Raw genomic sequence first — 23,205 nt, forward strand, 5'->3', positions numbered from 1 at the left:
GACAAAGCAGTTTTCTCAGTGAGTGACAGCATGAGCCTTCCCTCTGCCCTCCGGACACACCATGCTATTCCCTGTCCAGATGACCTGATGACCCTGAGCTTGGCAAGGACTCTGTTTCCCAGCTCTCCCAGGCCTGGGGTTCTGAGAATGTGACCCTTTGTAGTTGCAGCCTGTGGAGTAGGGAAACTGGGGGCTGGGCTGGAGGCTGAGCAAACAGAGTGGCAGAGAGGACAGCTCCTCTTCTCCAGTTCCCTCCCTCCCTGGCTCATTTTCCCCCCTCCCTATCTTAGGCAGCAGAGACTCCAGGAGCTCAGAGCCCAGCTTGCCAGGCCCGTCAACTAGAGGCTCCTTCATGGCACCTCCAAGGCCCCTTCTCATACTGGCTCTGCTGGTGTGGGTTGCTGTGGCTGACCAAGGTGTGAACCAAGGTGTTGATACCATCTGAGGCAATGTAAGGGTGGGTGAGGGTGGCCCGGTCTTGGCTGTATCAACTGACACCCCTTCTCCATAGAGTCATGCAAGGGCCGCTGCACTGAGGGTTTCAATGCTGACAAGAAGTGTCAGTGCGATGAGCTCTGCTCTTACTACCAGAGCTGCTGTGTTGACTACATGACTGAGTGCAAGACCCAAGGTGCGTTCAATACCTAGGTAGGTGGGCCTGGGGTCTCCTCTGTAGCTGGAGACTCACTATCACCCATTCTATCTGCAGTGACTCGTGGGGATGTGTTCACTATGCCAGAAGATGAATATGGGAACTATGACCTCTATGAGAGCTCCTCCGTGAGCCCTGAAGGGACTCCTAAGCCGACAACTGTCTCGAACCCTGAGGAAGAAGCTCTTATATCTGAGTCAAGTCCCCAAGGGCCTGAGGTGGAGAGCTCAGGACCTGAGGGGATGAACCTAAGACCTGAAGCCACTGCTGCAGGGCCCTCTGAGTTCTCCACAGAGGAGGAGCTGTGCAGTGGGAAGCCCTTTGATGCCTTCACTGACCTCAAGAATGGTTCCCTCTTTGCCTTCCGAGGTGAGTCCAGCGGAAGGTCTTGGGGGTGGGGGTCTGCCTCAGGAGCATGCTCTCTCTCATACAGCCTCCCCCACTCTAGGACAGTACTGCTATGAGCTAGATGAAACAGCAGTGAGGCCTGGGTACCCCAAGCTCATCCGAGATGTCTGGGGCATCGAGGGCCCCATTGATGCTGCCTTCACCCGCGTCAACTGTCAGGGGAAGACCTACCTCTTCAAGGTGCCAGGCCCAGGGACTGTGGGTCAGGACAGAGAGCATTTAGGGAAGGGCTGAGAGCTGGTATGCCCAGAACCATGGTGGGCAGGAAAGTCAGATGCAGGACCCTGTGGTACCTGGCTGGGGCTCTGTGAAGACAAGGCAGCAGTCTGAGGTTCCAGGTCCTGCATAGCAAGCCTGGAGTTGGGAATGGCCATGTTAGGGTATGAGACTCTGTCTCTGTGCCCAACCAGCTGCCTCCTCACTCTCTTTCACCTTTCCTGCCTCTTAGGGTAGTCAGTACTGGCGCTTTGAAGATGGTGTTCTGGACCCTGGTTACCCCCAAAACATCTCTGAAGGCTTCGGTGGCATCCCAGACAACGTGGACGCAGCCTTGGCTCTTCCGGCCCATAGCTACAGTGGCCGGGAAAGGGTCTACTTCTTTAAGGGTACTCAGAAGGGTGGGAGAAGAATGGGCAGACAGCAGAGTTGTCTCGGGTTCCGGGTTCCTTCCATGCTATCCTGGGGACAGGCCTCAGTGTATGCCCACCCCCTGTGCCAGGAGCTCCTAATTGGTGCAGCCTCTGGGCTCTCCAGCCTTGCTGAGGCCCACCCTCTTGATGTCAGCTCCCCTGCTCCTCAGGGAAGCAGTACTGGGAGTACGAATTCCAGCACCAGCCCAGCTGGGAGGAGTGTGAAGGCAGCTCCATGTCGGCCGTGTTTGAGCACTTTGCCCTGCTGCAAAGAGACAGCTGGGAGGACATCTTTGAGCTGCTCTTCTGGGGCAGATCCTCTGGTATGGCTGAGGGAAAGGCTTGCTTTCATCTCCTGAGGACCAGAATCCCTGGGGAGGGGGAGGGCTGTGCTGCCTGCAGGGGGCCGATTGGGGAGCTATTGATCAAGAGCTGTTTACTCAGACCAGACTTTGCTTCTGTTGACCTTTAGGGGGAGGCTTGGCTCCACCCAGACCCCATATCTTGGACTTTGCCTAGCACAGCCAAGGACACAACCAGCAGAGGGAGGGGCCGTGGATGAGGGGGTGTCTGTGGAGACCTAGGCTGTGGGGTGGAGACACCAAGGATATGGTAGACACAGGAAGGAACACTGGACAGGGAGACTGAGGTCTGCACTGGACTCTGCCACCAGCTTGCTGTGTCCTTTGGCAATGAAAGTGCAACAGATGAACCCTAAAGGTCCTGCTGGAGAGGGCAAAACTGGGTCCTCCAAACCCCTCCCATGAACCCCTTCCCTGCCACAGGGGGCGCCAGAGAGCCCGGGCTCATCAGCAGAGACTGGCATGGTGTGCCTGGGAAGGTGGATGCTGTCATGGCCGGCCGGATCTACATCTCAGGCTCAGCACCCCGCTCCTCCTTGGCCAAGAAACAAAAATCCAGACGTCGCAGTCGCAAACGCTACCGCTCCCGCCGTGGTCGTGGTCGTGGTCGCAATCACAGCCAGAACTCCCGTCGGCCATCCCGTTCCACCTGGCTGCACTTGTTCTCCAGCGAGGACAGCGGGCTGGAAGCCTACAACTATGACTATGACATGAACTGGGTTGTGCCTGCCACCTGCGAGCCCATCCAGAGTGTTTACTTCTTCTCAGGAGGTGGGAGCCCTTGCCACCTCTGAAGCTGGTTTTGCTCGAGCCTTCCCTGCTGCCTCTGGTCTCCATGGTCTGAACGCCATCTGAGGGCAGAGACCCCAGAAAGCCAGGCCAGGAGTCCTTAGTTGCACTGTGGATACAGTCTTCTTTCTCAGGGCAAGAGTGGGCAGAACCATATAGGGTCTCACCCACCCTCTTCCATCCTCTCTTTCAGATAAGTACTACCGAGTTAACCTTCGCACACGGCGAGTGGACACAGTGACTCCTCCCTACCCACGTCCCATCGCCCAGTACTGGCTGGGCTGCCCTGACCTGAAGTAGGAGCCAGAGTCCACACAGCTGGTCTTCCACAGCTTTTTCCTCTTCCAGCCTTTTCTCCCAACCCAATAAAGCTCACTTGGCCCTGAGTTTAAGACTACTGTCCTGACTGGGGTCAACGGATCCCTACCTGGGTAGAGAGCAAGCTGGGCTGTCAGGACAGGTCAAGGGGAGGAGAAACAGAGGAGCTTCAACTGTCAGTCCATGCTAGGCTTATTGCCCTCTCTGTGAACCAGAAAAGTTGGGGGCTGAGGAAGGTGTTGGGAGAACTACCCTTTCTCTGAGCTAAGGAGCCTCCAGCAGCCCAGGTAGGCAGCAGAGGGAGGGGCCGTGGATGAGGGGGTGTCTGCGGAGACCTAGGCTGTGGGGTGGAGACACCAAGGATATGGTAGACACAGGAAGGAACACTGGACAGGGAGACTGTCTAAACCCCCTGGACATGACAGAAGTCACTAAGCCACTCCTCCCTGGGTTTGGCCTGCTTTGAGCCTTGGACTTGACTAGGGTTTTATTTTGATGGAGATAGAAGGGGCAAGAGAAGAGGTAGGGTCACCGGGGTCATCATGCTCCTGTAACCCATCCCTAGGTAGGTGGATAGGCTTGCCTTCCTTCCCTCCCGTGTTTCTTTTTTTCTTTCCTTCCTCCCTCCCTCTCTCCCTCCCTTCCTTCTTTTTTTTTTTTTTTTTTTTTTTTTTGTGGTACTGAGGATTGAGCCAGGGGTGCTCTACACTGAGCTACATCGCCAGCCCTTCTTGTTTTTGGAGACAGGGGCTCCCTAAAGTTGCCCAGGCTGGCCTTGAACTCAAGACCCTCCCTGCCTCAGCTTCCTGAGTAGCTGGGATCACAGGTGTGCACTACCACACCCTGGAAGATGGGAGTTTTTTGAAGTTTCTGTCCTGGGATTGGGGTGGAGGGCAGTGAGGTCAGGAGAGATAGGGAAGGACTGGAGCTGGAAGGAAATTCATATGTACCCCTTTCTTTTAGCAAACTAACTTCGAAGGCTCCTAAGGAAGAGAGCACTGTTAAAACATCACCTTTAAACCCTCAATTGTACCTGTGAGGCCTCCTCTGGCTCCAGATTCCTGGGCCCCAGAAAGCCTCAAGGGTCAGCCAGAAAGGGTTAGATGCAGAAAAATCTCTGAAACACCTCTGGTGTGGACCTTTGTTCCCCAGCCCTGCTGAAAGCATGTGCTCCAGCTCATTTTCTCCCCATCATCCTCATCTTGTCCAGCTATACTGTCCAGTCAGTTGTGGGGTAGGCCTCTACCTACTCTTCCCTGAAGGCAGCCAGAACCAGGGCACGGAGGGCTCCAGAAGGGGCAGTTGAAGTCCTGGGAACACTGGAAAATTTTCAGTGGCCTTCTGGAAGGAGCCCTGGAGGATTTTCATGAAGTACAGGGCTGCAGGCAGATTGCCACCGGTTGTTTGAAGAGAAAGGCTGGGACCAGCTTCCTTTGTGAAGCTGGGGAAGGGCAGGGGCCATCAAACTGGCTCACCCATACCCCATCAGCCCAATCCTAGCTAGCCCTGGCCTCCCCTCCCAGCTCTGGGCTTCTCTGCCTCACTCTAGCTGGACTTTAAGCCTCTCTCCTGCTGGGGGTGGGGCCAGGCACTCAAACAGCATAAAACCCCAAACAGATGGGTCTGGTGTGGGCACAGGCCTGGCGTGGCCCTCTGGCTCCTCGGCTCTTGCCAGCTCCATGGCCAGCCCTGTGGAAGCATCTCCAGCAGGTGAGGTGACAGGGATATAGGGTGGGTTGGGTAAGAGGTGGGGCAGGGTGTGATGGGGAAGGTTGAAGAGGGTTGGCTAGTGCAGACTGCAGAGTCAGGCTCTGGCAAGGAGTCCTGGCTTGACCCCCATGTCAACCCCTAGGCCATGCCAGTGGGTTGGGTCCCCACCGGAGAAAGAGAATCACATTTAGTGTTGGGCAGCTGCTGGAGTTGGAGCGGGTGTTTGCAGCACGACCCTATCCTGACATTGGTACCCGTGAACACCTTGCCCGACTCACTTGCCTACCGGAGGCCAAGATACAGGTGAGCCATGACCTCCCCCCAGGATAGGTTACTTTCATACAGCCAACTTCTGGCCTTAACCCACAGCTCCTCTCTGGGTATTCTGCCTTCAGGGTCTGTCCTGTCCCAGGGAAATGGTGCTGGAGACAGAATAGTCCTCTTCATCTTCCTTACCAGGTGTGGTTCCAGAACCGCCGGGCCAAGAAAATCAAGAACAGAAATCCAGGAGGCCTAAGTCCCAGGCCTGAGCCTCCCCAGAGCTTCTGTTCTCTTCCAGATACCCCCCAGCAGCCCTGGACACCCCCAACGCTGGTCCAGCCTCCACCTGCCACCAGCACAGCTCAGTGCACCTCGGTGTGTTCACAGGCCCTGTGTGTAGCTCCCAGCTTGGGTCTAGGTCAGGGCTGGGCAGTGATGAAAGCTGTAGCCCCACGGGGACCCGCTGAGGTCTCAGGGGTCCACCCTTCTTTGGAGCAAGCTACTCCTCAAACCTCATTGGGCAGCCTATCTGACCTTATTTATGCCTCAGCTGTTGTCACCAATGCAGACCACTCCTGATCCAGGTCCAGAATTTCCAAGACCTCTCCTCTGGCTCTTACAGTCCATCCAGCCCACTTAGGACTGAACACATAAGAACTGGATCCCCTGCCCTCTTCTTTTACATAAAGGAAAACTCTAATGGGGAGAGTTTAGTTTCGGGACCCCTCCCTTCCACTTCCAGGCCAACTCAGATGCAGGTCCTCGGCAGTGACTGCAGCATGGTACTTGCTACCCAGCACCCTGGACCCTCCTAGGGCATATCAATTGTCTTGACAGTATCATCAGGATGAGTTAAGGAGTCATGTTTCCCATCTCTCCTGCTAGGACCTGTCCCCAGTTCTCACCACAGAGATGATCTCCTCCCTCTGATGGGGCAGCCATCTGTCTGACCAGGGCCCTTTAGGCCATTACCTAAATGCCTGCTATGCATGCTAGGGGAAGAGGGCTGCTCCTACTCTTGATTGCTGGAAACCCACCTTTTTATGATTCAGGGGCCCCTCATCTCCTACCTCCTGGACAAATTAATCATAACTATGGACCTGAATAGGGAATGATATTAAAGTAATAAAAGTAGAAAAGCGGGCTGGGGATGTGGCTCAAGCGGTAGCGCGCCCATCTGGCATGCGTGCGGCCTGGGTTCGATCCTCAGCACCACATACAAACAAAGATGTTGTGTCTGCCGAAAACTAAGAAATAAAAGTATTAAAATTCTCTCTCTCTTAAAAAAAAAAGTAGAAAAGGACCCTGGGGCTTAAGTTGATTTAATTAAAAAAAAAATAAGATTGCCTTCTGACGTGGGGCTGTGGAAACAACCTGACAGATTTGGGGTTGAGGGGGGTACAGCAGCACTGGGTTTTGGTATCACTGTCATCTGTAATACCAACTAATCTCCAAATAAAACCCAACTCTGTACTTTAATCTGGATTGTTGTATGTTGCAAATGAATGAGGCTGAGGGCTGTTTGCCTTGGAAATTTATCTTTATCACCTAATCCCTAAAATAGGGCCAGGTTCCACACAGATTCTGGGTGGGAGGTATTACAAAGGCTTCTGCTGAGATTAGTTAGGGGGATGGTTAATTGAAGGGCTTAGGGCTCTGACTGAGGCCCTGAGTAATAGGAGCCTCTACCAGCACCCCTGTCGCAGTCCTACTAACTTCAGCACATCCCAGTTACCTCCACTTCTGGAGTTGCTCAGCTTTGGGGAGAAAAGCAGAGTTGATGATCAGACTACACTGGACTGAAATCCTGGCTCTGCTATTTAACTGGCAACTCTCTGAAACTATGTGCATGAAAAGCTGAGGGAAAACTTGCTTGTCTCCTTTTTGGGAATAAGAAACAATGTAGGCAAAGGGCTTCATGCAGTGTGTGACATAAAAACTCCAAAAATTGCTAGTTCCCTTTGCTGTTTCATACTAGAGCTCAAGAGGAACTGGGAAGTGGCTCAAGCGGTAGTGTGCTCACCTAGCATGTGAGAGGCACTGGGTTCGATTCTCAGCACCACGCAAAAATAAAATAAAGATATTGTATTAAAAAAAAAAAAAACAAAAAAAACAGGAACTGGGAAGGCCTCAAACTTCTTGTTTTTCTGACCTCCTGCCAAGCATTTCCTGAACCCAGAGTGTCATGGAGAAAGCATGGTACCCTGAGAGGAAGTGGCAAAGACAATGCTCCCTTCACTGTGGTAAATGAGGACTGGCCCTAGCAGATTTTTTTTTTTTTTTTTAGGTGCTAGGGACCAAACCCAGGGCCTTGCACATGGTTGGCAAGTGCTCTACCATTGAGCAACACCACCATCCTGCCCTTGCAGATGGAACCCTCCTTGCACAATGGCCATTGCCTCCTCTTCATTCACTAGGAGGAGCTAGGTCTTTTGCCTCAGATGCTAACTTGGTGTCCAGCCCATAAAGCAGCTCTCAATAAGACTGAAATGCCATAGAAGCTTGTTAACTTGTGAGGAGGTGGTTGGGATCTAGTGTAGATTCCACCCTAATTAATGGTGGAGGGAAGAGAACAACTCCAATTCTGCCACATGTCTGTAATCCCAGCTACTTGGGGGGGCTGAGGCAGAAGGATCACAAGCTCAAGACCAGTCTGGGCAACTTAGTGAGACCTTATCTCAAAATAAAAAATAAAAAGGGCTGGGGATATAGCCTAGTGGTAGAATGCCCATGGGTTCAAACCCAATTTGGGATCAGGGGGAGAGGGAATGACCTCGATTTTACTGTGGGATGTCCTAGGGTCAGAATCTGTTTGAGGAGATTCTGATTAAGTTAGATCTCTTTTAACATCTGGAATCCATTCAACCTAAATTCAAGTCCTGGGGAGAGGTGAAAGCTTATAGCTAGATGGGCAGTCTGGAGCACAGAGTACAAGGAAGTACAGCCATGAACCCCACAAGGCTTTTGAAGCTTTCTGACCAAGCTTCAATAGTTCAGGTTACTAGGAACACTGTAAAATGTCACCTACATTTTCTCACAGGTGACATCTCTCTCAACTACCAGAAACTGGCAAATGTTGTAGGGGAAATGTCTACTAAGCCACTGTGTATATAATCTCTAAGAATAAAAAAATTCTGGAAAAAAAACAAGAACTACAGGAGCATGTACAATGAACAAACAGTAAGGAGTCAATCTTTAGGAGCAAATCCTGAAAAACAGAATTATGGAGATCTTTCTGCTTTGTGTATCTGAAACAGGATTTGAAATAAGAATACACTGGGCACAATAAATATTTATTGGATAAATAACTTAAGGTTGATACACTTTCAAACTCCATATAAAGATTCTACTATCATACCACTTATCTAAGTTCTCAGAAGTTTAATGTTAGAGACATCAGGGCAACATAGGAATCTTTGGCTCCAATCAACAGAAGAAAGACCATAGCTGGCCATTTGGTCTCAGTCTAGACTGTTTTGCCTTCTGGAAAAGGGGCCCAACACCACTTCCTTTTCCAAAAAGGTAGCTGCTTGGCTTCCAGATCTACCATACCATACCAACCTTTCTTTCTCTTATTTGATACCTGTCCTCTGGTTCCTCTTCCAGCATAAACTGAGAAAGGAAGCCTTTCTGCTTTCTTGGAGGCTTCTGCTCTCAATTATAGGCCTGTACCAAAGATGTACAGACGAAGGATTTGATTGATTTGTGCACTTGGGCAAGTTCAAAGCAGTAGGGTCTACTTCTGAGAAGGCCTGGATTCCATTTGCTCCTGCTGAAAAAAACCCCAGTCCCAGCAGTGCCCAGAATGAACTGAAGAAGGCAAATGGGCACTGAGTTCAGGAGAAAGGTATTGAGAGGTCAGTTCTTTCAGTTTTAAAGAAGTGGTGTTGTTTGAATCTCCTTCAATGCTCCCTCTGGAAATTCACAGAAGACAGGGCTTCCTGTAAGAACAGGAGGTGGCCTAGCCTGGTCCTCTGACTAATTGGAGCTGAGTACAAAGAGCTTCACAGGTTGATTGAGTTGGTTATCAGCAGTTGGGGGCCTGGGGCCCCCCAAATCTTCTCCAGATTTTGTTGATGAAGCACCAGTTACAGTTCTCCCAACTCACCTTCCATTGCCCGCACCATGACATACAGCTCGGCTAGACCCACCACTGAGGCAACGATCAATGCAGCCAGCACTTGCTAGGGAGGGGGAAAATCAGGCTTAAGGAATGTAAGCCAAGACTCAGCTCTCTAGCCCTCAGCACCTTTAATGGGGATGGAAAACCTCCAACCCAGCCCCTAAATCGAGGAGGAGGGGATCTGGCTTCTCTTGTGATTAATACCTGTCCAGCCCTCCCCCCCCAATTGCTCCCTTTATTAGTGCATAAATATGCACAATTTCTAACCTGTGTAAGGCACTTTCACACACATCCCCTTTTTCCATTAACACCCCCACTTGGGGCATTTTGTCTAGCCCATACTCACCGAGGCCATTTCTGTGAAGATATACTGGCTTCCAAGGTAAGTGCAAACAAAGGCAGCTGCCACTGTGACAATGAAGTTGAAGATGGTGATGACTAGAGCCTTCACTGACCTTACTTTGAGGAGGGGAGAAATTTTTAGGTCAGCATTCTCCAGGAGGCCCTGTTCCCTCAGAGCTGCCTCCCCGCATCAACCGCATTCCTTTGAAAGAACAAGTCTGAATAGCTCAGCCTTAAACCCAGAATGTTGGGGTGGAAAGAAATGCCACCTCCATCCCAAGGAGAGGCTTTGGAAGCTTAATTTCCTAGTATCTCACCTTGTTTTCCCAGGTCACTGAGCATCCCACCATGGCGTGAATCCTAGAAAAAAGAAAAAGTAGATGATTCAGAATGGAAGCAGCTCAGAGACAACCCACATATTTGTCAGTCTGGCCTCACCTCTCTCTATTCCTCAACACACTAACTCTGCATTTTCCATGTATTCTTTTGTCTAGGACCAGCCTGACTCTTTGCTGGACCACAGAGCAAGCATTTCAGAGAAGAGGACATAGGCTCCCAGTACTCATCTACTTCTCTCCTGTTTCAGGGAAAGAACATTCCAGAGATTAGAAGGGAACCCTGTCGGAAAAAAGTCTGCAAGGTTCATCTCCAACTCTACAATGTTTAAGAATCAGTAACATCTAAGCTCAGAGTCTCAGTGAGTGAGTTGGGAATTATGCAGTTTTAGACAACACAGAACTTGTATGGTTTTGGAATAGGAGACAAGCCAAGTTCCCATGTTGTTTCTTTCCTCTGCACCAGTTTTTATTTCTGTTTTTAGGGACTACTCAGTCCATACACTAAGAAGCAGGCCCTTACCTGACAGGTGACATTACGAGTGATCCGCTTATATTCCTCATTGGCCAGTTGTATCTTAATCTTCTCAAGCCGGGCAACTAGCTCTGGGTTCTAAAGCAGAAAAAAGTGTGTGAAAAGACTGATGTTCTTCTACATGCTAAGAAGCATGTCGTAATCACTGGTTCCAAGGGGGCACTGAATTACTAAGAGTGCCAGAGGACCTGCATACCAGGTTTGTCAACATAAAATCCAAGATCTAACATTTGCCTTTGGGTTAGGTCATTTCTGTGGCCACAACAGCTCTGTCCTAAATAGATTTAGGTCTCAGTGATGCTAAATACTCACAGGTCCACTGTACCTGATACTCTCTAAGATTCTTCATTTTTTTTTAAAGATGTTGATAAACCCTAATTTTATTTATTTATTTACATGCAGTGCTGAGAATCAAACCAAATGCCTCACATATGCTAGGCAAGCACTCTACTACAGAGCCACAACCCAGCCCTTCTAAGATTCTTTGTAGTTCTAAAGAGCTGCCTCCCCCTAATAGTTGAGCAGTCCACATTTTATACTTCTGGCTAGGCTATGTTAATTCTGGAAAATACCCAGTTTGTCTATTCCACCTCCTTTTAAAAAATATTTGTTTTAGTTGTAGGTGAACACAATAACCTTCAACTTATTTTTATGTTATGCTGAGGATCGAACCCAGTGCCTCACACATGCTAGGCAAGTGCTCTACTACTGAGCCCCAGCTCCAGCCCCTATTTCCTTTCTTTATAGATAAGGGAATTGAGGTCCAGAAAGGAGGAGTGACTTCTTTGAGGGAAATCAGTGACAGAACTAGGATTAAAACTCACATGCTATTCTTGGTTAGATCTTTCAACATAGCTTTTGTCATTCTATCTCCACTGTTTTGGAAACTGGGTTTTTGGATCTCAGCTTTCTAAAGCTGTCAAATAGAGAAGGCAATACCTGGTTTACTCATCTCAGATGCCAAAGATTTAAAAGACAAAATTTCAAGCCCCAAAACTGATTAAAAAATTTGATGCCCTACTCAGCCAATACCCACTCTCAAAAATATATCCTTTACATACCCGGGGAGGCTTCACAACTTCTGGGAGATAGATTTCACTGCCTTCCAGGAGTTCATGAAGGTATAGTGTGGAATCTGAGAAGAAAAGGTTTCCACAAATGTAGTGAGCCATAGAGTTAAGGTTGAAAATCTAATATCAGAGAAGGGTCTAGCTCTTTCTTTTTTTTTCCTGCCGAAATAAAAATATGGCCATACCTATGTCAACACATTGCTAGGATCACTTTCAATTGGGAAAAATCTAGGGCAATTCCACCTAAGTATTTCCTAGTGCTGCAAAGTTGACTATAATTGTCAACTCTCAATACTCTGCCAACATGAAAACCAAGACCTAACATTTGCCTTTGGGTTAGGTCATTTCTGTGGCACAATAGCTCTGCCCTAAATAGGTTTCGGTCACAGTAATGCTAAATACTCAGAAGCCACTGTATGTGATACTTTCTAAGTTTTTTTTTTTTTTTTTTTTTTTTTTTTTTTTTTTTTTTTTTTTTTTTTTAGTTCTAATACTTGCGCAGTCTATGTTTTGCACTTCTGGCTAGGCTATGTCAATTCTGGAAAAATACCCAGTTTGTCCTATTCCCTTTTTTTATAGATAAGGGAATTGAGGCCCAGGAGTCCAGGAAAGAGGAATGACTTCTTTGAGGGAAAACAGTGACAGAACTAGGATTAAAACTCACATGCTATTCCTGGTCTAGATCTTTTAACATAGCTTTCATCATTCAATCACCAAGAGAAAGGAACAAAGAAAGACAACATAGGATACCAACTCTTGCTTTTGAGATAGACCAAAAAGAATTAAGCTCACTATGCCAACTGGTTCCTAATGTGGCAAAAAAAAAAAAAGAAAAAAAAGAAAAAAAAAAGAAAAAAAAAAGGAGGAGGAATGGAATTTGGGAGATGGTATTGGATTAGATCCTCGACTTCCTCAGGGTCAGGTGTGCCTGCCACGTGAATAGGAGATTATAAGAGAACAGAATCTGAATAAATTTTGTCGTCCAAGAATTCCCTTAGGAGTGGAGAAAGGAGTGTGGGTGGCCTTTGGGTTTATGAGGAGACTCTTTGTTGGTTACTTAAGTGTTTTACAGGTTAGAGACAATGATAGGGGAAAAAACCAGGAGGAAGTAGATCTGGAAACACGGAGGCGATCTAGACTGGAGACAGACTCACCCCTTTTTCTCAGGTGCTGGTGCAAATCCCGGATTAGACGGAAGGAAACTAAGCGTCGGGGGCCACTAGGGCTATCACCGTCCGTGTGCTTCTTCCCCAGCGCGGCCTCTAGTTCGGCTCGCAGCTTCCGGGGCAGCTGCTCTGACTCCAGTTCCCCGCCGGGGCCCAAAGCTTGTACCAGTCGCTCACCGGCAAGAAAGGAAGACGCCATGTCTAGCTGCCTCTATGGTCAGGTGACCCCAAACCGGACTTCCGCCTGACGCTCGCCGGAAGTAGTTCGGAGCTTGCGGGGGGCGCAGCTAGGCAAGGCAGAGGGCCAAGGGGCGGGACGCGGCGCGGGGCAGTGTGGGGCGGGGGCGGGACGCCGCCCCGCCGCGGGTCGGGCCCTGTGTCAGCAGCCGAGCCGGCGCTCGGACGGGACATGGCAAGTTGTGTGGCCCGGAGGGCCCTGGCCGTGGGCAGCCGCTGGTGGTCCCGGTCTCTTACCGCGGCCCGAGGGTCGAGGCCGCTTTGTGCGGCGGGTGGAGCGGTGGCCTTCCCGCCAGTGGCAACTACGACGTCGCGGAGGCATCTCTCGTCTCGGTGAGGGACGGAGCACTGGGGTCGGTCCGGGCACGGAGACCGAGGAGCGGTGTATCGTGTTCCTGGCCCGTGAGGGAGCTAGGAGGCTGGGCTGCCTGGGGGTGACCGGCGTATGATTTAGGACGGGGTCTGGAGCACTGAGCGACGTTGGTTGTCTGGGACATGTGCCAGGAGCAGAGAAGGGAGCGCGGCCCAGGGCCCTCGCTGTGCAGGCTGGCTCTGAGCGGGAACTAGTAACACTCCCCGAGCAAATCCTACCTCCCCAGCTGAGGTTCCCAGCACTGCTGTTAGTGGACAGCCTTTGAATGCAGCCCCAAGGCTTTTGACTTCAACCCCCGGCCCCTATTGGGCCCCCCTCAGGAAGATGCTAGAGGAAGGAAGCAAGTCTGCTTGAGTGTGGGCCCTCGTGGGTCCCAGATTTTGCTATGATCTTGGTACACCCGTTTTCTCTATGTGATTTGGGGAAGGGGATTTGAAGTATGGGGATGGTGTGAGCAGTGCCTCTGAGGTTGGGACAGGCAGATGAGATTGGGGCCAGTTGGTTCAAGTTCATGTCTCCAAAATAGAATAGCAGTGCTTGAAGGGCTCCTATAAAGAGCAACACTGTTGAGAGAGGTAAACTGACAGAGCTGACCTTATAGTGGTTCAGATTAGACACCAATATTGGGGAGAGATAATAGTTATTTGCAAATTGGAAGACCCCTGTGAAAATTGACGTCTGAACAAAAACTATAATTGAGAGTCTTCAGTACTAGGTGTAATGCATGGAGTACATTAGAGAATCTAGAAATGATTAAACCCTTAATGACAAGGTAAGGACTATAGAGGAGAAATGGACATGGAATTATTATCAGAACACAAAATTTTTTGAGTCCCTTTTATACACTAGGCTCTGAGAGGGCAGCTCAAGCTGATCAGACATAAGCGTTGCTCCTGGAAACTAGTCTCTAATGGAGATAAGAAATGGACACAAATAACTGAAATGCAAAGTGGGAAGGACCTTTAAAATGCTACAGGAGGTCAGGAAGTGGGTTAGGGAAGACATGGGGTAGGGGGCTATATTTAACAGGGTATTAAGGCATGATATGAGGAATGCTGGTGAAAAGAGAAGAAAGTGACCTGGGAGCAGTCACAGCTATCACTGGGAGATTAGAGAGGTTTTCATCAAGGAGGAGCTGTGGCTGAACCTCAGAGGAGGAAAGGCAGCAGCTCTGTGGTTTGGTGGCTTGGCAGGGCCCTCACCTGTTAGATGGCCACACTTCCCAGCCCTTGTCTGCTGTCATTGCCCTGGCCCTTCAGTACCCTAGTTATTTTTTTCCTGATGGATAAGTACTGGTACCTTCTTAGCTTTTCATTTGCTTGTTCTTTTCCTTCTTGATCAGAAACCGACCAGAAGGCAAAGTGTTGGAGACAGTTGGTGTGTTTGAGGTGCCAAAACAGAATGGAAAATATGAGACTGGGCAGGTAAGTTTTGGGATGGGTCTGCTTTCATTTTCTTGGAGTGTTCTGCTTTTGAATGGAGTCAGATTTGGTCACAGGCCTGAATGATAAGGTTTTTTACTCATTCCACTTTTATCTTTTTTGCAGTGCTGGGGAATCAAACTCAGGGCATTATACATGTGAGGCAAGTGCTCTACTGCTGAGCAACATCCCCAGCTCCATTCCACCTTTCTGTTTGGTATCAGAACAGAATTAGATTTTTTAAGATGCAGGTTCTGGGGGCTGGGGATATAGCTCAGTTGGTAGAGTGCTAGCCTTGCAACCTCAAGGCCCTGGGTTCAAATCCCAGCACGACCCCCCCTCCTCAAAAAAAAAAAAAAAAAAGGTACAGTTTCTGTGTTCCTGTATTTGAATGCACTTAATAGTGAATTTTCTTTCCAAGTAAGCGTGAAGAATTGTTTGGGCTATAGTGAGGAGAAAGCCAAGTCCTTGAAAATTCTTCTAGCATATTGAATAGTCAGAAGTCAGTAGAGGGACCTTTCAGGAAAGAAACTTTTAACGTCTTGTTAGCAAAGTGATTACAGTGTGGTTAGCTCTGGGTGTGAGGCTCTTTTTCTGTATCAGATTTGTTCTAGGTCCATTGGGATAGATTTAGGTCCTATGAAGGTAAGGAAGATTTTTGTTGATTTAATTGTTTTTTAGTATGCTTAAAATGGACTATGCATTGTGCATTTGGGTTAAATCAGAAAGCAAGGTAGACATGGTTCTTTCCTTCGAGGAGTCTATGGTCTAGGAAAGAATCAATGATGTGCAAATGGTTGATAGCTATATACTGCTAAATGAGTAGATTAAGAAGGCTTCCTGAAGGCCAAAGCTGAGATCTGAAGAGTCAGCCAGGTTAAGAGAGTGTAGAGTTTTCCAAAGTTGGCTTGAGTTGATCTCAGGGATCAAGGGAAGAGGTGGCAAGACCTTGTGCTGTAGTTGCCTCTACCTGTGCTGCTTTGTGCAGCCCACCTGGATGGACTTGCTGGACTGCATACTCACTAAGGCCACCTCTCTTTCCTTCCAGCTGTTCCTTCATAGTGTTTTTGGATACCGAGGTGTTGTCCTGTTTCCCTGGCAGGCCAGACTGTATGACCGGGATGTGGCTTCTGCAACTCCAGAGAAGTAAGTTTCCCTCTCCTGCCTTACAATATTCTCAGGAGGAGGCCCGACTCATGGCAGACATACGTAATTGGGCCTCAGGGGTGAAGACATCCTCTAGGACCTTAGAAACGGCCCCAGAGTACTTCTCTGGCACTAATACTCATAGAGACAATAGAGTTGAGTGCTAAGAACAGCTTAAGCCAGAGGGTCCCTTTAGACCTCCCCAGAATGCTCTCCCACTATCTTGAGTTTTCGTAAGTACTCTTCACATCTTCTTTAGAGTACATTAAAAAAGAAAAGCAGTAGCTCTATTAAATGATCACAGATAGCCCTTGGGATATGAGAGTTGTAGAGTACTCTGAACTGAGGTGGCAATTAGATTTTCTCAACATGGCCCCCTTCCAGGAGACATTTAGAGAACAAGACAGATGGTGACTATGTGGGCCTTCCAGGCTCCATTGTTTGTCTTGACTGGAGAACAGGTAGGCTGGGCTGTTGCTGAGCAGTGCCTAGCTGGTTCTAAAGCTCCTTCAGCTCAGGACTAGCTTGCTTAGGTAAAGAGGTGGTAGGGATCTGATCAGACACCATTTCCCCTTCTCTCAGGGTGATCTTGGGTTTCTTCTCCCATCCTGCAGAGCAGAGAACCCTGCCGGTCATGGTTCTAAGGAGGTGAAAGGAAAAACTCACACTTACTATCAGGTGCTGATTGATGCCCGTGACTGTCCACATATAGTAAGTAAGCAAGATGCCTGGGCCTGGGGTTCCCTCCTTGGGATAGGCCTGTACTCCAGTGGAGACAGAGAAAGGGAGAGGGATCAGACAAAGCCTAGATCAGCCCTGGCCTCCAAGACATTGGGACTGAACAGTGGCCAAGAAAGCCCCTGACTCACTTCTTGCCTTAGTCTCAGAGATCTCAGACAGAAGCTGTGACCTTCTTGGCAAACCATGATGACAGCCGGGCCCTTTATGCCATCCCAGGTGAGCAGTTAGCATCTGAATGGTGCCATGGAGAAAGGGTCTGGTGTGTCCTAGGGAGAGAGTTCTGCTGTCCTGTAATCTCCTGGGAGGGATTTGGGTGCCAGGAGCCATGGGGCCAGCATTGTCCTCCCTGGGCAAGGCCAGGAAATGTTTCTTCTCAGTCGTGTTCCTCTCCTTTCCTCCTGTGTGAGTCTTACTCTTTCCCTCTCTGTTCCAGGCTTGGACTATGTCAGCCATGAAGACATCCTTCCCTATACTTCTACGGATCAAGTTCCCATCCAACATGAGCTCTTCGAAAGATTTCTTCTGTATGATCAGACAAAAGGTATCTTTTTCAAGAAGGAATAGGAATAGGAGGGTGCTTTCTTCTAGGAGACATCATAAGAATAATCCCATGACTCTTATTTCCATAACCCCTTTCAAGGTCCCCTTGACCCTATGAGGTCAATGGCTCCTGTCTCCTTCCAGGGATAGAAGGTCATAAGTGATTCAAGGTTGCTTGGTAGTAGCATCCGGAGGTCTGAAAACCAGGGCTCTTAACTTCTAGTACAGTTCTCCTCCCATGACATCACTACCCCTCAGGGTTTATTCTTGGTAGTATGTCTGTGCCTTCTAGCTGTGCTCCTTTTGTCTTTGTCCTGTTTGCCTATGCCACCACTGGGAAGGAATTTCTAGGAAGGGCAGTTGGAGAGTGGGTGCAACACTCTGGACTCTGGCCTGGACTAATCTATTGTCTCTTGTCCTAGCACCCCCTTTTGTGGCTCGGGAAACGCTACGGGCCTGGCAAGAGAAGAATCACCCCTGGCTAGAGCTCTCTGATGTCCACCGGGAAACAACTGAGAACATTCGTGTCACTGTCATCCCTTTTTACATGGGCATGAGGGTATGTGCCCAGCCTGTGTTCCTTCCCACAGGGCTAGGTCCCAGATTCTGTGTGTGTCCCTAATGTTGACTGCTAGAGTAGGGGTGAAGGCCAAAATCTAACACATGTCCCTGTGGTTCTGTTCCAGAGTACTCATGTGTTGGGTGGGGTTGAGTAGCCTTTTGATGGTGGCTGACACGAAGACCTAGAGTAGGTAACCTGTAGGTCCCAGGAAAGCGTCCTCCATGTGGGTTCGCCTTTCCTGGGGCTCAGGGGGAGCCTTGCTTAAGAATGTACACATGCTTACCTGAATGAGAGTGGGCTGATCTTCACACTTTATACAGTTGTCAAATGTTTATTGAGCTGTGTCTTGCCTCACTCTGAGCCAGGCTTGGGATACAAATGGAAGATTGTTTCTGCCTTTCAGGGCTTAGGGTAATGGGGGAGGTCAATGTCCAACATATGAAGTATTGCAGTATTAGAGGTTATGGGAGGACAGAGAACAGGGTCCTGGGCAGCAATGGTGGAGGCCAGACCTGGAAAGCAAGGTGGTGAGAAAGGAGGGAGTCTTGTAGTTGATTTGTTGGCATCCAGCTATTGGTGATCTTGGCAAGACAAGGAGGAGAGTGGCCATGAGTAGGAGTATACATACACAGGAGGCTGCCTGTGGGCTTGTTGGCCACAGTTCCGATACTGTCATCATCATCCCACACATTCCCAGCTTGAGCTGTTTCTGCAACCTTTCTGGAATTCTACTTTGGATACATGTTGATTGAAAGAGACTTGGTCTTATTCTCTGAGACTTAAATTCTTTGTGTTTTTTTTCCCCCCCAGGAAGCCCAGAATTCCCACGTTTACTGGGTGAGTGTCTCCCTGGGGTGGGGTGAGCTCAGAAGGTGTGCTCAGGGATCGGATGGGAAGGTGATGTTCACCTCCTGGTGTGGGTGGAGCCTGTTTAATGCAATTGTTAGCCTTTATTTCTTTTTGCTCTCAGAATTCTGGATAGGCTTGCCTAAGGTCTGTTCTTTCTCAAACATGAACTTTCTCCCCACACCTCCACAGTGGCGCTACTGTATTCGTTTGGAGAACCTGGACAGTGATGTGGTACAGCTCCGGGAGCGGCACTGGAGGATATTCAGTCTCTCAGGCACCTTGGAGACAGTTCGAGGCCGAGGGGTGGTGGGCAGGGTGAGCATTACTAGCTTGGTCCTGCCTAGCAAGCCCCAGGGGCTTCCCACCTGGTTTCCTCACAGAGGCTCACTGTGTGAACACATTGGGTTGCCTGGGGTGTTAAAACTAACAACAGCCCTGTGAAGTGGGTTACCCTGTAACCTATTTCACAGATGAAGAGAGTGAGACTGAGAAGCTAAATAACAAGTCTACAGTCCCATCACTAGTAGTAATAGGGCCGGGACTTAAATCCAAACGAGTCTGAAGTCAAAGCTTATGCACTTTTTGAGCATCATAATGCCTTTTTAAAGCCTGAATTTAAATGTGTCTAGTTGGGTGGGGCATGCATACTCCCATCATTCATGGTTGGGTTGTCTCTGGTTCTTTATATGTCTACATCCTCTGCTGGTCCTTGAAGAGATTTGATTTTACAATCCCTGCCTACTCCAACCTGTCTCTTGAGAAATAAAGTCATAAGTAGTACTAATGCCAGGGCCAACTTCCAAAGTATTTATCCATGTCAGGAGGGGATTGGGGAAGCAGGGTGGAAAAGTGATTAAGAACAGGACTTGGAATTAGATAGTTGGCTCCAAATTCTAGCTGTGTACTCACTGCAAACTTTCAGTAAATTACATAAGCAAAATCTCAGCTTATTGTTGCTAAAATAAAGATCACACATAAAACTTTATGATCACTGGAAGTTAAGCAGCAGAGGTTTGCAGAATACAGACTCTGGTGCCTGACACTTAATTCTCATGAATGGACACTGGAAGGGATGCTTTCAGAGTGGGTCTTATGCTCAGAATCTTTGCCTGGTACCTTAGTCTGAGATTATCTTTCCCAGAGTCAGAATAAAAAGCCCCCTAGGCCACTGCTAAGTAGTCACTGTGGCAGTGCCTGCTCTGGTAGTGTCTTAGGTTGGGGGCATTTAGTCTTGATGAACTGGCAGTCAGTATGTGGCCCTTTGGTTCAGGGAGTGTGTCCCTGGTACCTGGCCTGACCACTTTTGTCTGTATTCTCACAGGAACCTGTATTATCTAAGGAGCAGCCCGCATTCCAATACAGCAGTCATGTCTCCCTGCAAGCTTCTAGTGGGCACATGTGGTGAGTGTGTAATGGGGCACAAACCATTGGACTCCACAGACGCTGCTACAGGTCTAAAGAGTGAGAGCTCACAGCAAGCTCAAAATTATGGCCAGCTCTGGGCCAAGCCAGGTTGTGTGGGAACACTTTGGTGTTTATGAGTGCCTGTTTCTCAAGTTTCCTGTGGTCTGTGGGCTGAGGACTTAGGCCCAGGGATCTGATGCTGCACTGTGTTGCTCATATAATTGGCTGTTTTCCCTCGTGTTTCACGTCTTTACCTGAAAATGCAGCTGGACAGCTCATATAGTATGTATGGAATGTACTGAAGGGATGGAATCTGCACAACTGTGTTTTTCTTTATTTTTTTTTGAGATGGGGTCTTTCTATATTGTCCAGGCTGGTCTTAAACTTTCAAGTGATCCTCCTTTCCTCAGCCTCACAAGTAGTTTGGATTACAGGCACAAGCCATCATTCCAGTCTTATTTTTTAGAGCCAAGCGGGGCTCTTAGGTCTCTGGACCAGTCTTTTTTTTTTTTTTTAATTTGTAGATGGACACAAAACTCTTTATTTTGTTTATTTATTTTTATGTGGTGCTAAGTATCAAACCCAGTGCCTCACACATACTAGTCTAATGTTCTATCACTGAGCTACAACCCTAGCCCTGGACCAATCATCTTGTCATGAGCTAAGATAAAAGAGAGTTCAAGCCTGCCTCACCACACTGTGGCTTAGGAGCTGAGGGCACAGGGCCATCCAGCTCCATAGAAGGGCTTCTGACCTGACTCCCTCTAAACCAGCTTTTCTCTGACCCTCAGGGGCACGTTCCGCTTCGAGAGACCTGATGGCTCCCACTTTGATGTCCGGATCCCACCGTTCTCTTTGGAAAGCAATAAAGATGAGAAGACACCACCCTCAGGCCTTCACTGGTAGACCAGCTGAAGCCCTGAATGCCTAGGCTTGGCCCCTCAGAACAGGTCTCAACCCACAATTGCTGCAGAACTCTTTTCTCTCCCCATTAAGGGCCACACTGGGTCATTTAATCCTTTGCAACATTTGATTGTGGGGTTCTTTGGGGCGGGGGTTTGTAACTGTTTTCTTTGGAAGACCCACATGGAACTCTTCTAAGGCTGGCCTCCTCATAAGCCCTGCCTACACTGTGTCCAGTAAATGTTGCCACCAGGGAACTGTGTTCAGCTGCCACAGAGGTGGAGGAGTTTCTTAGCCTGTCACTCAAGTTGTATGGAATATGAGGTTTGGTTAATAAACCAATATATGCTTGGCCATCCTTGCCATTTCTGCCCTCAGGGTCTTTTCAGGTTCCCTTTCTGACCCAGTGGGGCCCTGGATTGCTTTCCATGCAAGGTCATGTCTAGGGAACTGCTTCTACTGCTAAGGTTTCTTTTCCTTCTGAGACCAGCTGGATGTCTCCCAGGGGTACTGTGCCTCTCAGCCAGTGGATAGGCACTGGACTGGACTTTTATTTATTCTTTGCCAAGTGCAGAGGAGGAGGCCAATTCCAGGGCCACAGTGGTCTGGCTCTTGGCACTAACCTACCACCCATGTACCTGGCCTCGCAGGGCCTGGGAGAGGAGCGAGGCAAGCCAGTCAAGCTTCCTGCAGCAGTGAGCTTGCCAGCTGCAAAGATGGATCTGTCAAGCATCCAGACCACAAGGGCAAGAATTTGGCCAAGGAGCAGCTTAAGGTATGGACACTGATTGAGCCAAGCTACTTCCTGAGCTTCTCTCAGATCTCCAAGAGCCAGAGATGAATTGGGATTATTTTGCCCCAATTCTTAGGATTCTTTTTTCCCCACCATTGCAGTGATTGTTAGAGGTCATTTCATTCTTGAACAATTATTAAATCTTGGTTGCAGCCCTTGTTACCGTTTTTCTTAATCCTCCACCAGGGGGAGCCTGGGTTGTAGGGCCCTGGAGTCCTCCGTTTTATGACCTAGCTCAAGGTCAGATGGTGAACCGAGAAACACAGGAACCAAGCCCATAGCTGCAAGCCTGCGGAGCTCTCCTCACTGTAAACAAGACTCTCTACCACTTCAGTGTAACACAATTTTATTAGAAATTAGTGTTTATTTCCATCACTTAGACTGAGCAAAAAAGGATCGCAGTTATGTGATACAGGAAAAATTTTCTCATGCCAGGATCTGTGCCATCCTTCAGGTAGGCTATGGTCACATACTAGATTCAAAACCCCATTACTGGTCTGCATTGTTAACAGTAAGTTTCCAGTTTTCTCAGAAACTAACAAGGTTTGACCTTCATCCCACAGTTTTTGTTTACCCCTCCCCAACCACCTGGTTGGAGTTGAAAAATTCAACACTGCCAAGAGCTGCTTTCTGAACGGGGCTGGGAAATTCCCCAAACCCTTAAGCCACAAAGTCTGATTAAAGAAGCAGAGATCATTTCAACAAATTATGTTAGTGTTTTCTGTAAGACCGAGAAGATAGTTCAGTCAGAAGATAAATGCCCAGCCCTAGTCTATAGTGCTTTCTCAGAACCAAAAAGAGGGGTCACTGAGACAGCCCAGGGTCTGAAATATCAGAGCACTAAGTAGAAGCTAAGGGGAATGTGGAGATCAAAGGACAAGTGTGATCATGCCTCAGTGGGGAGCTGGGAATCTGAGTATTAAAGGGCTTCAAGAGTGCAGCTGAGAAAACAGGCCAGTGGCTCTAGGCTGAAGCATTCCATCTCCTTAAGAAAGCCACAAAGCTGAAGCCTGATTTTTTTTGTTTTTGTTGGTGCTGGGGATCGAACCTAGGGCCTCATTCATGCCAGGCAAATGCTCTACCACTGAGCCATATCCCCAGCCCCTGAAGCCTAAATTTGCCCAAAGAAATGGATTGTCATCTTAACTGCAGTGAAGGCTGGAAGACCTAGTAGCTGATCACCAAGTACCTGACTTGAGAGTCTTCAGCTAATTTTACATTCAAGACTGACTAACATAAAATGCCTGCTTAATAAGTCACATTTCCCCTGTTCCATCATGTAATTCCAGGTCCTTGTGAGTGGCCAACCCTGGGCCTGGCAATTGTCCATAAGCTCTATGGGGTCAGCTGTGAGCAGCTGCTTAGAGTAGTCAAACAGGGATAAACCTGACAGCCGGTGCTCCTTCTCCTTTGTTAGGCTGATAGAATCCTCCCTCCCTGAGGGCATTCCTCACAAAAAATTCAGATGAGCAGCCTCCCCAGGGACAAGCCAAACACAGGATGAAAACCAAAGTCATGAGAACTCATACCCTGGCT

At 48.7% G+C, this 23,205-nt stretch overlaps 4 protein-coding genes across 6 annotated transcripts; 3 read left to right on the forward strand and 1 right to left on the reverse strand.

Annotated features, from left to right (window-relative positions):
* Window positions 1–227: 227 nt before the first annotated feature.
* Window positions 228–3,226, forward strand: Vtn (vitronectin). 2 transcript variants are annotated; one of them, XM_026388877.2, is made up of 8 exons: window positions 228–428; window positions 512–631; window positions 710–1,021; window positions 1,101–1,240; window positions 1,509–1,665; window positions 1,860–2,012; window positions 2,475–2,822; window positions 3,034–3,226. In XM_026388877.2, exons 1-8 carry the CDS (start codon window positions 353–355, stop codon window positions 3,138–3,140), a joined length of 1,413 nt encoding a protein of 470 aa, XP_026244662.1. In that variant the 5' UTR covers window positions 228–352; the 3' UTR covers window positions 3,141–3,226. The 2 variants fall into 2 exon arrangements, with proteins under 2 accessions (XP_026244662.1, XP_026244663.1); XM_026388878.2 differs by having other exon boundaries at window positions 229–416.
* Window positions 3,227–4,804: 1,578 nt separating this feature from the next.
* Window positions 4,805–5,708, forward strand: Sebox (SEBOX homeobox). Its single transcript, XM_026388748.1, has 3 exons — window positions 4,805–4,868; window positions 5,011–5,171; window positions 5,328–5,708. The coding sequence occupies exons 1-3, from the start codon at window positions 4,838–4,840 to the stop codon at window positions 5,706–5,708; spliced, it is 573 nt and encodes a 190-aa protein (XP_026244533.1). The 5' UTR covers window positions 4,805–4,837.
* A 2,703-nt stretch (window positions 5,709–8,411) lies between these two features.
* Vma12 (vacuolar ATPase assembly factor VMA12) lies at window positions 8,412–12,921 on the reverse strand. The gene is made up of 6 exons (XM_026388866.2): window positions 12,689–12,921; window positions 11,526–11,599; window positions 10,453–10,542; window positions 9,912–9,954; window positions 9,599–9,711; window positions 8,412–9,313 (listed from the first exon to the last, which is right to left on the reverse strand). Exons 1-6 carry the CDS (start codon window positions 12,897–12,899, stop codon window positions 9,218–9,220), a joined length of 627 nt encoding a protein of 208 aa, XP_026244651.1. The 5' UTR covers window positions 12,900–12,921; the 3' UTR covers window positions 8,412–9,217.
* Window positions 12,922–13,023: 102 nt separating this feature from the next.
* Window positions 13,024–21,827, forward strand: Poldip2 (DNA polymerase delta interacting protein 2). 2 transcript variants are annotated; one of them, XM_026388784.2, is made up of 12 exons: window positions 13,024–13,270; window positions 14,653–14,734; window positions 15,780–15,877; window positions 16,492–16,588; window positions 16,759–16,834; window positions 17,052–17,159; window positions 17,581–17,717; window positions 18,531–18,557; window positions 18,759–18,884; window positions 19,891–19,970; window positions 20,765–20,923; window positions 21,527–21,827. In XM_026388784.2, the coding sequence occupies exons 1-11, from the start codon at window positions 13,110–13,112 to the stop codon at window positions 20,877–20,879; spliced, it is 1,107 nt and encodes a 368-aa protein (XP_026244569.1). In that variant the 5' UTR covers window positions 13,024–13,109; the 3' UTR covers window positions 20,880–20,923; window positions 21,527–21,827. The 2 variants fall into 2 exon arrangements, with proteins under 2 accessions (XP_026244569.1, XP_026244568.1); XM_026388783.2 differs by having other exon boundaries at window positions 20,765–21,827.
* The last annotated feature ends 1,378 nt before the right edge of the window (window positions 21,828–23,205 follow it).

This window comes from Urocitellus parryii, chromosome 7 (genome assembly GCF_045843805.1).
Source record: "Urocitellus parryii isolate mUroPar1 chromosome 7, mUroPar1.hap1, whole genome shotgun sequence".
Lineage (NCBI taxonomy): Eukaryota > Metazoa > Chordata > Mammalia > Rodentia > Sciuridae > Urocitellus > Urocitellus parryii.

What these genes read in the sequence shown, in the direction of transcription:
- Vtn (XM_026388877.2), top strand. Translation starts at nt 353, where the DNA reads ATGGCACCTCCAAGGCCCCTTCTCATACTGGCTCTGCTGGTGTGGGTT. An exon ending in TGACCAAGGTGTGAACCAAG is followed by an intron (nt 429 to 511) that starts GTGTTGATACCA and finishes CCTTCTCCATAG; the next exon opens with AGTCATGCAAGGGCCGCTGC. An exon ending in CTTCTGGGGCAGATCCTCTG is followed by an intron (nt 2,013 to 2,474) that starts GTATGGCTGAGG and finishes TCCCTGCCACAG; the next exon opens with GGGGCGCCAGAGAGCCCGGG.
- Sebox (XM_026388748.1), top strand. Translation starts at nt 4,838, where the DNA reads ATGGCCAGCCCTGTGGAAGCATCTCCAGCAG. An exon ending in TGTGGAAGCATCTCCAGCAG is followed by an intron (nt 4,869 to 5,010) that starts GTGAGGTGACAG and finishes GTCAACCCCTAG; the next exon opens with GCCATGCCAGTGGGTTGGGT. An exon ending in TACCGGAGGCCAAGATACAG is followed by an intron (nt 5,172 to 5,327) that starts GTGAGCCATGAC and finishes CTTCCTTACCAG; the next exon opens with GTGTGGTTCCAGAACCGCCG.
- Vma12 (XM_026388866.2), bottom strand. Translation starts at nt 12,899, where the DNA reads ATGGCGTCTTCCTTTCTTGCCGGTGAGCGACTGGTACAAGCTTTGGGC. An exon ending in AAGTTGTGAAGCCTCCCCGG is followed by an intron (nt 10,543 to 11,525) that starts GTATGTAAAGGA and finishes TTTCTGCTTTAG; the next exon opens with AACCCAGAGCTAGTTGCCCG. An exon ending in CTCGTAATGTCACCTGTCAG is followed by an intron (nt 9,955 to 10,452) that starts GTAAGGGCCTGC and finishes TCTTTTTTCTAG; the next exon opens with GATTCACGCCATGGTGGGAT.
- Poldip2 (XM_026388783.2), top strand. Translation starts at nt 13,110, where the DNA reads ATGGCAAGTTGTGTGGCCCGGAGGGCCCTGGCCGTGGGCAGCCGCTGG. An exon ending in GAAAATATGAGACTGGGCAG is followed by an intron (nt 14,735 to 15,779) that starts GTAAGTTTTGGG and finishes CTTTCCTTCCAG; the next exon opens with CTGTTCCTTCATAGTGTTTT. An exon ending in AGAATTCCCACGTTTACTGG is followed by an intron (nt 18,558 to 18,758) that starts GTGAGTGTCTCC and finishes ACACCTCCACAG; the next exon opens with TGGCGCTACTGTATTCGTTT.